Genomic DNA, 13,219 nt, shown 5'->3' with positions numbered 1-13,219 from the left:
CTCAAGTGGACCGTGTTCATTTTAAACACCTTAACAAGATATAAAATGTGTCACTTTGGCACTTTTTTCCCTGTTGGCCAATTTTGTGTGGAACACACCGTAAAGGCGTGTCTAAGTTCCATTTTTGCTGCTTTGGCATAGAAATGGCCCCAATGATAACTTATCTCTTTTCTCTATTTATATCATCTTCTTCTTCATTCCACCATCCTAAGTTAATCCCAATTTCTCAAATTTCTTCTCTCTTCTCAACTTTCTTATTAATTTCGTATTTCATTTTGAAAAATTTATTCTTCAATTTCTCAAAAGTTTAATCTTTTTCTAACTTTTCTCGAATTGAATCGGACAATGTCGAGTTCGTTGTTCATGGCCTTTTCTGAAAAAGTTGTCGCTACTGTAAATGTGGTCATGAAGCATTACTAAAAACTTTTTGGACTCAACAAAATATAGGTGGTATAGTTTTACTTGTAAAAGTTCAAAGGTAATGATTTTTACTTCTCAAATAAATTAGTTGATTAACTATGATTCTGTAATCAATTTTGTAATTGATTTTGTAGAAATTGAATGGGTGTGATTGCTTTAATTGGTATGAAGAACGACACATTTCACAAGCAAATAGGGTGATTTGAGGTTTGTTAAAAAAAGTCAAGGACTTTCAAGACAAACAAAATCAAGCAAGAAGATTATATATTACTGGTGTTATTGCTATTGGTTTGTTACTGTCGGGAATATGGATATTGAAACCTAATTGTTGAAGATGTTGCAAAATAGCCTAAATCCCTTGTTGTTTTCTTAACAGTTTAGGTGCATAGTTGTTATGTGCATTAGGCCTTGTCAGGTGTAGTTTGTTAATGTAATCTTTGCCTTGTATTATTTCTTACATTTGATGAAATAAAATATTTATTTATCGTCAACGTTTGGTCTCACAATTTATAGTGAAACAAGGTGTCAAAGTAGACAAACAACAATAGCTTATTACATGCTCCATATTGAGCTCAAATCAACACCAACAACTTTATAAATATGCTCTATATTGAGCTAAAAGAAACAACAACAACAACTTCATAAATATGCTCCATAGTGAGCTCAAAGCAACACCAACAACAATTTCATAAATATGCTCTATAGTGAGCTCAAAGTAACAACAACAATAACTTCATAAGTATGCTCCATATTGAGCTAAAAGTAACACTAATGTACATACAAAACATGTTTTATATTGAGCTCAAACAACCAAATTGTTTACTGTTATACACTAGCAGATTTAAACTAAAGAACTAAATTGTTTACTGCTATACACTATTTATTGCTATGCAGTAGTGGGAGATTTAAAGCTCAACATAAATTGATTGTTTGGTACCATATGTTACACAACAAAATCACAATACACCATAAAAATATACTACTTCTTGACTACTTCTTCTTTTTGTTTGTTATTTGCTGCAATTGATTGGTGGTGACAATATCTTTATTTTTCCATTTTAAGCCTCTAGGCTTTATAACCAAGATCAACACCTGTAGAACTTGCATCCTTGTAAGTTGTACTACTTTGTAGGGTCCTTTGGATTGATGTTCCAGGATATTTTTCAAAAAAAAATAAGGAGCAATAATTAGTAGATGTACTTTATTGTTAAAGAAACAATGTTTGAGTTAACTTACATCCAATATTTGGATTCCCCTTGGACTTGTATAGATTTCAAATCCAACATTCTTTGACCTCTTAGATCTACCACAATCATCATCTATTGTTGTTTCAACTCTTTCTCTCTTCTGCCTAATAGTTTCTCTAATTCTAGAAGGTAGTTGACTATTGATTCCTTCTGAAATAGGGATCTTTGTATAGCCACAAAAGGTAGATCTTGCAGCTACCTTTAAGCTCCTAACTCTGCTTGTATCACCACAAATTGTTGTTGAATATGCAACTTAACTTGAGCTTGATAGTGTAGGTTGACTTGAGCTATATTTTTTTTACTTTTTCGAGGTTGAAGGTGCAGGTTGGGTTGAGCTTTTAGGCTAGAAATTTCCTTGCGAACTATGACCACTACGATGGAATCCTTGGCTATGTGCTTGTGCATTTGAATCAAGAATTTATAAATACATACACAACAGTTAATAAATTAAAAACTCAATATGAAAAATCAACTTCTAAAATCAAGTTAAAAGTCAATATTTTACCGTGTAATATCTTCTATTATGGCCTTGTTGATGACACCTGGAACATGTTATTTTCACCCTTTATTTAGATAGCTTTTCATATTTCTTCCTTGTTTCATCTTTGCCTCTTCTTCTATTTCTTACAGGTTTGCCAGGCATTTTTTTAGGTTTAGGAGGCTCAATCTTTGGATTGTTTGTCTCTGGCCACATCTTCATATTGGAGATTTGTTGTATAAAGTGACTATAAGCCTTCATGAAAGTTTTTTTTCATACCAATGCTCCACAGAAGGTTCAGGCTCTTGTTCAACATGATACAAATCACAAATAGCATGTTAGCATGGAATGCCTCTTAACTGCTAAGTTTTACAACTACATACCATATTAATCAAGTCCATTATGTGCCTATACTCCTCTTATCCAATCTCATATCCAACATCAGCATTCCAAAGAACCTTGCAATCCCTAACCCTGTCCTTATTCTCCTCCAATATAAGTCTATTTATAGGTGCAATACCACATATCCATGTATTGGTAAACTTAGTCATATCTACTATTCTAGTCATGATTTTTCTCCTAATTTCCTCCAACATGATAATGATAGATTTGTGTCTAGTAACTAAGATCCATGAATTAAAGGTCTCACACATGTTATTTTCAACAGTATCAAACTTATAATCTTCTTTAAGGAATGCCCTAACCCCATTACTGCCTAGGAAAATGCACCAAATCACCAATAATATCCTTACCTTGCCTATCAAGTTAGATCATGTAATCAAGATCCTCTTTGAACTTCACTTCAAAACTTCCCTTTGAGCATTTCTAGAACTATTTTCTCCTCTTTTCTCCCTTCCACTCTTGACTCCAGTTGGACCAGATGTGTCTAGCATATTTTCTAACTTCAGCATTTGGTAACAAGTCAAAAACAGCAGCAAGAAAACCTGACATACAAAAAACAGTTAAAGTCCTTGACAAAGAAATTAAGTATTTCAAATTATTGATAGTTAAAAAACTTAAATATTACCTTTTGCATATTAGCCATCACAGTAAGACCTACTCCAGTACCTAACTGCATATCCTCTTTCAAAACTTGATAAAAAAAAACTCAAACTATGCTCAGTTTCCTTGCCCACAATAGCCCATGCTATAGGAAACATCTAATTATTTCCATTCTTCCCAACCGTTACTGGAAGTTCACCCTTACAAGAATCCTTTAAGAAACATCCATCAAACCCTATAATTCTTCTACTTCCTTCCAATTATTTTTTCTTCAATGCATCAAGACATACATAAAAATACACAAACAAATTTTTATCTAGGACAGTTTTCGTATCTATTCTTAGCCAAACAGAACTACCAGGGAATGGTTTGTCTTATCATCTCAGCATAATCACATAATCTTGCAAACTCTAAATTCCAGTCCCCCATGAACTCTCTTAAACCTGTAATCTAGCCGTATAACAGAATGTTCTACTATATATAATCCCGATTTTTCTCTGCACAGTTTTTGTATTTTCCAAATCCTCAAAGATGGTTGTTTAATTATTTCATCTCTAAATCTATTAGCAATAAATTTAGTTGTGCACATCTTTTTCTTATTTGATGTTGTGCACTTATGCACTGGATAATAGTTTTTAATCATGAAATCATAGAATCTCTGTCAATTGCACCATAACACAACCAACTGCATTTTGGCTTGAATTTGCACTTAGCCCTGATCACTCTATGAGACTTATTAAGTTTTAAAACAATCCAAACTTTATTTTTTACTGCATACCTCTCTAATGCTTTTCTAAATTCCTTAGGACCATTAAAAATCATACCGAATTCAAAAACAACAACACCACAATCATTATCAAGTCTGATTTTACTACTTCTTCTTCTCTTTGGTAAATCAACACCACAATGGTATCTTCATCTACCAAATCAGTGTTATCATTACTATCACAGTCTGAACTATCAATGAACTCATCATCACCTCTAATCTACCCTCAATCTATCTTTCTTATTTCTGAAAATGCCGTAAAAACCTTTGTCAATACCAGCTTCACCTACAAGTATTTCTTCTTATGGTTTTGTTTATTTTTGGATTATTTTTGCTTCTACCTTCAACCCTAAAGGCTCTCAACTCTTCATCAATGTCTGAACCATCCTCTTTAAGGATTTCAATATCTGAATCAATAATAGGCAGATCTGATTCATTATCATTTAGATTTTCATCAATACCCTATCCTCATTACCATCACTGCCTATATCATCTTCATCACTACACTCAGGTGGCCCTTCTAAAATAAGAGAAGGTTGTGACACAACCTCAAGCCCTTCATTAATTCCATGAAGAACAAATATATCAAGCTTATCACCATCTTTTAAGTTCTTCTCAAAGTTTAGTAACTCACTATCAGAAGAAATTAGAACTAACTCATCACCATCTATATGTTGACAGTAAAACCCCTTAATATTTGAATACCCAAGATATTTGGTTTAGGAAAGAAACTCAACAAGATTATAGTGGTCTTTATCAATAACAACAACAAAGACATCTACTTCACCTTTATAACTAAGCTTAGGGCCAGCTACAACAGTCCTCCCATGATGAAAACAGATCAAAATATAGTTGTCCATTATATTTCCTTAACAACCCTCAAAAGATTCTCAACAAAAGAAAATTTCCAAAATTTCCTTGAACTGAAAAGTACCAAAATAATTCTGTCTTTATCATTGAAATCTGAAAAAAAAAAAAAAAACTAAATCAGTGAAATCCCCAAAAAATGACACAAAACCCTAACTTTATCAATGAAACCCCTTAAAAAACCCTAAAAACAAAAATTCAACACAACACTACAATTTATAGGGATAAAAAGTCCAAACAATAAGGAAAAGAGAAAAACTTAGAGAACAAGTTTAGTCCTACCTCCAGTTACTTCAATTTCGTCAATTTTAAATAAAATCTCTTCAATTTTGTCAATGAAAATTAATTAATATTTTATTGCAAGCATTGTACCTACAAAATACACCATTATTAGCTAGAAATTACTAGGAATCAAAGATAAATTAAATCAAAAGTAAAAAAAATCACTTTGACTTACCAAGAGTTTTTCAATTGGATTTCAGTAAAGTGGGAAACGAGAGACTTTTGGGGATTTTACCCCCCTAAAGTGCTGAAGGTTGACGTGGAAAGCCGATTCTTGCGTGGCAGGTTTTAATTGGCTTATAAAATTCACGTGGTTGAGTTGAAATACACGTGCCTAGGGTTATTTTGTAACAGAGTAAAAAGTGTCAAGGTGACATATTTTATACCTTGTTAAGGTGTTTAAACTAAACACGGTCCATTTGAGGTGCCAAAGTGAAAGATTGTGCCAAGTTGAGAGGCATGTCAATGTATTTGGCCTTTTATCGTTGTAGATCTTGAGTTGTTGGAGAAATGCTCATGGTTAAAATCAATCCACAATTAGTAACTCAGGAAATTAACTTCATTTCAAATGATTGTCAGGTTTTGACTTGACATGAAATTTAGAAAAGTAAAGTGGACTTTTAATCTTATAGTTTTAAACTATAGATATGTCGAATGTATCAAAATTTCTTTTAATCTTGCGGCCTTAATCATGTCATGTTGGAAAGTTGAAACGTAAATGTTGTCAAAAAGGAAAGATACATTCTTTCTGAAATGGATTAGAAAGGAAAGTGGAACAAATAAATTAAAATATGGTTAATATATATGAATTTATATGTAACTATATACTTCGATATAATATTCGATATTCGATAAAAAAAAATCATAAATACCGAATACTATATCGAATATCAAAAAAAAATGCCTGCAAGTACCATAATGCCAACACCGCGATATGAAAAATTTGATTTGATATGGTACTTCAACATCTACCATGAACAGCCCTATATTCTAAATAAGGGGGAAAAATCATGAGTCGAGAGGAGCAAAACAATCCACTATAGTGAGGAATTTTATGCTTGGGTTTACTAAATTTCTTAAGGATACAGTGTAATATGTGGACTCGGAATTAATTTAGCAATATTGTTTAAATACATATCATTTTTATTATGTCACTACTAAAACACAGGAACCAGCGAGAGATAACTTTTATACCTAAACAAAATAATTCATCATTAGTTATATTTAGCTCAGGATTGGCGAAGGATTCTCACAAGATTCTTGTAGCTAATTCTTTTTTTTTTTTTTTTTGGTTAGTGAATCAGTAAAAAAATACAGAAAAATAACACCTCAATGAATGTGAAAATGATGTAAAGGCAAAGAGAAGGCTGCAAAAAATTCGCGGCATAGAATATGTCAAAGTTACTTAGATGACCTCATCAATGAAATAGACGCCAAACACCCATTTAAAGATAAAATAGAGTACCTCAACTTGTCATATTAATAGCAATCCCAGTTTCCTTACAGGTTTACATGGATTAACGTTATCTCTTTCCATGCAAAATTAAATACCTTTCGGAACAATATTGGGTTAGGTGAAAGTGAGTAGTTAAGGGAGTTGGTGGTGTTGTTTCAATCTTTTTATCGTCATTTCTATATAGTATATATATATATTATAGACCAAGTCGGGCAGAGTTTACTTTTTCAATTAGGAGGGATTCAAATGTTGGTAGGACGGAGCAATAAATTAAGGGACCATAGATGGTGTGACTAAGCTGAACAAGTGGTACAGTTTACCGGTTTTGATCTTGATTTGCATTTACTTTTGTTTGTCTTGTGGTCTTCTGTCACTAGCTAGGATAGCTGGTTCCAAGTGAAATATCTACTGCAGGAGCTTAATTAGTCAACTGCACAATGTATAACCGTGTTACCGGTCATTTGCTTTTCGTCCTTGCTAAGTCTACATTGATTCTGAGAGATTGTAAATATTCTCATCAACAATACAAAAGAAATATATTAAGGAGCGGATGTATTGACGAAAACATGCAAACAAGACAAATTAAGTTAGAGATATGATCCAGAAGTTGTTGAAGTCTTTATATTGCTGTCATGGTTTCTTCTTGCAGTTATGATTTATTACACTCAGAGAACATATAACTTGAATCCACTTGCTATGAGGGAAACATATTTCGGGAGAAAATTCAGAACTATATCAACTTGTTTTTCACCAATACTAGCCATAGTACATGGAAGAGTGAATCCGCGTGGCATAATAATAAGCTAAGAAAGCCAAAAGAATGACTAGTTCAACTCAAAATTAATTGTTATATGCCCCTATAGTCCTAATTAAAGAGTACGTAGTAGATACGCCAGCCAATTGCAAGCCATTGACCAATATAATTTATTTAGCCATGTTGATTTTGTAGCTGTCATGAGTCATCATGTACAACTTATTATCTTACTCCTATAAGTTCATGTTACCTAAGTCAGAGCTCACAATCCCTGCGCGCTATTTTCACTCTTAAATCTCCTCTTCAATTTGAACTTGTGGAGAAGAAATGGCAGTTGGTATTGTCCCAACAAGTGAAATTTCTGTAAATTACAATGGCAGGATTACATGGTTTGTGGTGTTATCATCCATGGTTGCTGCAACTGGAGGAATTATCTTTGGCTATGATATCGGAATTTCAGGTTATTTTGAATGTTCACTAACATATTCAAAACTCAAAAGACGTTTAAATATTTGCAGGTTCTTACTAACTTTACGGCTGTGCTTTGCAGGTGGAGTGATCTCTATGGCACCGTTTCTGAAGAAATTCTTCCCAGAAGTGTTCACTAAGATGACACAAACCACCAAAATAAGCAACTACTGTAAATTCGACAGCCAACTGCTGACCGCTTTTACCTCATCCCTGTACATTGCTGGCCTTATTGCCTCCTTCTTTGCTTCACCAGTAACTCGGACATTTGGCCGTAGACCATCAATTATTGTTGGTGGAGTAGCATTTCTCATCGGTTCTGCCCTTGGAGGCGCAGCATCCAATATCTACATGTTATTACTTGGTCGAATCATGCTAGGTGTAGGAGTTGGTTTTGCAAATCAGGTACACTTTCTCCTCCTATCAAAGCACCTTTCATAAATTGTAATTAGCTGTGTGCACTGATTAACATATTACTCTTGAAATTCACTTATTCATTCTGTCAGCTGCACCTAATAACAGTGTTTTTGGCTGCAGTCGGTCCCATTATACCTCTCAGAAATGGCACCTGCCAAGTACAGGGGATCTTTCAATATCGCTTTCCAATTATGCGTAGGGATAGGAGTTCTATCAGCTAGCCTTCTTAACTATGGCGTTGAAAAGATTAAAGCTGGTTGGGGATGGAGAATTTCCTTGGCGATGGCTGCAGCTCCTGCTATATTTCTAACAGTAGGAGCTTTTTATCTCCCAGAAACTGCAAACAGTCTAATTCAACATGGCAATGATCATGAAAAAGCTAAGAAGATCTTACAACGCGTACGCGGTACATTTGATGTCCAAGCAGAACTAGACGATCTCATCAAAGCAAGTGACAACTCAAAAGCTGTCAAGCACCCTTTCAAACAAATCATTAAACGGAAATACAGGCCACAACTTGTTATGTCTATATCTATACCATTCTTCCAACAGGTGACGGGAATCAACGTGATCTCCTTCTACGCTCCAATTCTCTTCCAAACAATAGGCCTTGGTGCGAGTGCATCACTGATGTCCGCTGTTGTGACAGGGTTGGTAGGCACCAGCGCGACGCTCTTAGCATTGTTGATAGTTGACAAGGTCGGACGAAGAGCTATGTTCAGTTTTGGGGGAATACAAATGCTTGTTTCACAATTGTTGATAGGGGTAATAATGGCAGTTAAGTTAGGAGATCAAGGGGTTTTGAGCAAGGGGTATGGGCTATTAGTTTTGGTCTTGATATGTATTTATGTTGCAGGTTTTAGTTTGTCTTGGGGTCCATTAGGATGGTTAGTTCCAAGTGAAATATTTCCATTAGAAATAAGATCAGCAGCACAAAGCATAACAGTGGCTGTGGGCTTAATCTTCACTTTCATAATTGCTCAGACTTTCTTGGCTATGCTCTGCCATCTCAAATCTGGGATTTTCTTCTTCTTTGGAGCATGGGTTGTAATTATGACAGGTTTTGTCTACTTTTTTTTACCAGAGACAAGGAACTTGCCAATTGAAAGTATGGAAAAAATCTGGAGGGACCATTGGTTTTGGAAGAGATTTGTTTGTGATGAACAAGACTATGACAAGGGTGAGACTTAAGTTATACTGCCACTAATCTGCTTTTCAAGCAATTTCAATATAATATGTACAAGTTTAACATACTTCCTGTTGGATATGAAGTAAGTTTAGGTTTCTAATTTGAAAAAGATTACAGTTCAATACTCCTGCATCGAGAGGAATTATACCTTTTAATTCTGCCAATGTACTCAGTAGTAGTGCACCTATTAGCTTCCCATTCATGAAAAATGTGTAATGTGATATTTATGCAAAACTCAATGCTTCTTTTTATTTCCTTTAAACATCTTATATATAGTATCTTTTGACTTAATTGATTCTCAGCGATCATCAAAATGAGAAATGCTATTTACCAAGAATATGTCAATTCACAAGCTCAAATCATACTAATTCTTAATAAAACTATTGTTGTTTTCGCGGAAAATAGCAAAGATGTACATGCGAAGCACGTAAAATTTCATGATTTAGCATGTTTCTTAATAGCACATATTTATACGATAAACAAGAAAATATAATAGAGTTGAAGAACGTCTCTAAAAGTCTTTCCAACAGTATAATTAATACTGTCGCTATTTACTAATAAGACTAGAAAAGAGGGATGTAAAGGTTGCTCGGTTGGTTGAGGCTCTCATCCTTCACACTTGCGGTAAATCCGTCCAACCCCACCGCCACCACAAACGAAGAGATTAGAAAAGAAATAATTTGTCCTCATTGTAGGTAAACTAAACATAGGGCATGTCGTCATGCAACAAAATAACAAGGTCAAAAAAACAAAGGAATATAGTCATCATCCTCTTCTCTCATAGCACAGCAGTAACCGTCTTCGCCCCTGGATCCGCCAAAGGAACACAACTGTGATTTTCGTCACCCCTCAGCTGCTTCTCCAGGGACACAACTAGGGTGTAGCTTAAGTCAATGAGATTGATAAAGAAATTCTCTACAGCCTTTAAAATGAACGTAAGAATACATCAAATTCGAGAAGAGTGCTTGATCTTGATTGAATCATTTTGATTTAAATTCCGTGTTTGTCTTCAAAACTTATCTAATATGTACAAATTATTAATTTAGAATCCAAAAACTTAAAAAAAATCAAAATCCTTATACATAGACTTCTAGGATCCTATGATTTGACTAGCAATATTCCGTTACATACCTTTGTGAAGTATATTTACATAAAGATCCCTTTAGAAATCTAGCTTACGTAGTGCTCGTGAATAAAAAATAAAACAATTGAGCCAAAGCGTCATTAATGGGATAAAGAAGAATAGTTGTTATTGTTTTGCAAGTTAATCTTCAATTTTTTTGAATAAAATTTGTTAAAAATTTATATACACTAAAAATCTCTTTATAGTGAAAATATTTGTTCGAAAATTTCTATAGAGGTATTGTTATATATGTACACTGCATTCAACGTTCAGATCTCATTTAGCTATTTAAGGCAAAGCTGGGGAGAGAAAAATGATTTTCACCCATTTAAGTAGTGATATTTGCTCGGAGGTGGTCGAAAATGGAGATGACCAACGTCTGCCAAAATTTTAAATTTCGTCGATTTCTTTTTTGCTTTTAAAAATAGTGAAAGGAAATAAAATAATAAGAACAAAAAAATACAGAGAACTTGAGAATGTAACAATGAGTGAAGAAGACAAGCTGGTAAAGGGTGGGTGGAATTGTTTTTCTTTTTTTTTTTTTTTGGAAGTGTGGGGTGGGGGAAGGAGAGTGTCATGATCCAATTTCTCAGGTCATGATGGCGCCTACCATCATCCGCCAGTAGACAAGCCAACCTGAAGTCTGAAACGGCTAATAACGAACTACTCAATAATATAAGGAAGAGACACTACTGAAAAAAATAGTTTTTCCGACCACAAAAAATCGACCACAGCTTGTGGTCACAAAAATACCAACCACATGTGGTCGATTTTTTATTTTTAAAAAAATAATAATTTTTTTTTAAAAAAAAAGCGACCACATGTGGTCTCTTTTATATTTTAAATTTACAAAATAATAATTTCAATAATTTTTATATTAATTATTATTTATTTTTAAAAAAAAATAAAAGAAGCGACCACAAGTGGTCGCTTTTAGATTTTTAATGGCCCGTTTGGCCATGAAATTTTTTTATTTTTTCGGAGTTGGAAATTATGGTGTTTGGCCATGAAAATTCGAAAAATAATTTCGAAAAATTTTTCTGAAAAGGGAAAACAGGTTTTTGGTGTTTTCACAATTTTTCAACTCCAATTTCAACTTTTATTATTGCTACATATAACCCCAATCTTTTAAATTTTTACATAAAACTCTCCTTATAGCATTACTTTTTCAATATTACGTATATAGAAGTTTTAAAAAGAAGATAATTGTAATTTCAAACTTAATGTTATCCTAATTAATATATATCTCTTTTTTTCTCTCATTATTATTTTTCTCCCTTATTTAAGACATTATTTTACTGCTAATGATCCTAATTACTATAATATAATAATAATAATAATAATTTTTCTGTTGTGATACGGATTTATACCTTAAACTGCAACTGCTATCTTTATATACCATAATACTTGGTATCTTTATACACAAAGTATTATATTTATACCCATAAATATATAAAGTATTATATTTAGAACAGAAATATACAAAGTATGTTATAAATAAAGTTTATACCATGTATACACCATATACACACATATACAACAAACCCAGTGTATTCCCACAAAGTGAGGTGTGGGAGGGTAAAATGTACGCAATTCATACCATTACCTCCGAAGAGGTAGAGAGGTTGTTTCAGATAGACCCCCGGCTCAAGAAAGAGACATATACACACATATATAAATATACAAAGTATTAAGAAACATACTAAGCATATTTATAACATAAATATACAAAGTATGTTATATATGAAGTTTATACCATATATATACCATACACACACATATATAAATATACAAAAAGTATAAAGAAACACACTAAGTATATTTATATATTTATGGTATATGATATAATATACCATAAATATGCAAAGTATGTTTTACATAGAAATAATTTATTCACACACAGTAAAATCTTTCATGTATAAGAAAATTAAAGAAATAAATTAGCGGCACCCTAAAATTTAATAACAACTCATGATTTCCTATTTTTTAGGAATGAAAAATAAAGGAAATAAATTCCTAAATAAATAAATTTGTTTGAAAGATAATATTTATTACCTAAAAAATAAGAAGCAGTGATCTATTAATATAACATTCATATTTAAAATTTTCAAATATGAGAAAACGACTATTAATGTAAATATTATATATCTCATAATTGAAATTCATGTAATATGACAATGTATATGTAATTATTTTTATAAAAGTGGCTAATTGTGTTCTTTTTTCGTTTGTATGTGAATTTTAGTTGGGTGATTTTGATAGTTTGTAAAAGTTGGGGCATAAAATCATATTTAATTTTTTTTTTTCAAAAGTAAAAAAAACAATTCAAAAAAGACATGGTCAAACACAACTCCAACTCCAATTTAAACTCCAACTTCAACTCCAACTTGGGAAAATTTTAGTTTTCATGGCCAAACGGCTACTAAAAATTGCGCCCAAAAATTAATTTTAAAAAACTGGCCACTTGTGGTCGGTTTAATTTAAAAAATATAATTAAAAATTATTTTTAAAAAGCGACCAAATGTGGTCAGTTTTATTTTCAAAATTAAATTTAAAATATTTTATAAAAGCGATCACAAGTGGTCGATTTTGAAATAAATAAAAAATAAAAATAAAAACTATTTAGAAAACCGACCACTTGTGGTCGATTTTATTTAAAAGATATAATTAAAAATTATTTTAAAAAGCGACCACTTGTGGTAAAAAAAATTTCAAAAATAAATTTAAAATATTTTATAAAAGCAACCACA

At 32.6% G+C, this 13,219-nt stretch overlaps 1 protein-coding gene across 1 annotated transcript; it reads left to right on the top strand.

Moving 5' to 3' along the window:
• The first annotated feature begins 7,474 nt into the window (after nt 1–7,474).
• LOC107863526 (hexose carrier protein HEX6) lies at nt 7,475–9,602 on the top strand. The gene is made up of 3 exons (XM_016709464.2): nt 7,475–7,732; nt 7,823–8,145; nt 8,278–9,602. Exons 1-3 carry the CDS (start codon nt 7,600–7,602, stop codon nt 9,346–9,348), a joined length of 1,527 nt encoding a protein of 508 aa, XP_016564950.1. The 5' UTR covers nt 7,475–7,599; the 3' UTR covers nt 9,349–9,602.
• Nucleotides 9,603–13,219: the final 3,617 nt, after the last annotated feature.

The sequence above is a fragment of the Capsicum annuum genome, chromosome 3 (genome assembly GCF_002878395.1).
Source record: "Capsicum annuum cultivar UCD-10X-F1 chromosome 3, UCD10Xv1.1, whole genome shotgun sequence".
Classification (NCBI taxonomy): Eukaryota; Viridiplantae; Streptophyta; class Magnoliopsida; order Solanales; family Solanaceae; genus Capsicum; species Capsicum annuum.
This window is presented reverse-complemented; position numbering and strand designations above follow the sequence as displayed.

What these genes read in the sequence shown, in the direction of transcription:
- LOC107863526 (XM_016709464.2), top strand. Translation starts at nt 7,600, where the DNA reads ATGGCAGTTGGTATTGTCCCAACAAGTGAAATTTCTGTAAATTACAAT. An exon ending in CTATGATATCGGAATTTCAG is followed by an intron (nt 7,733 to 7,822) that starts GTTATTTTGAAT and finishes TGTGCTTTGCAG; the next exon opens with GTGGAGTGATCTCTATGGCA. An exon ending in GAGTTGGTTTTGCAAATCAG is followed by an intron (nt 8,146 to 8,277) that starts GTACACTTTCTC and finishes TTTTGGCTGCAG; the next exon opens with TCGGTCCCATTATACCTCTC.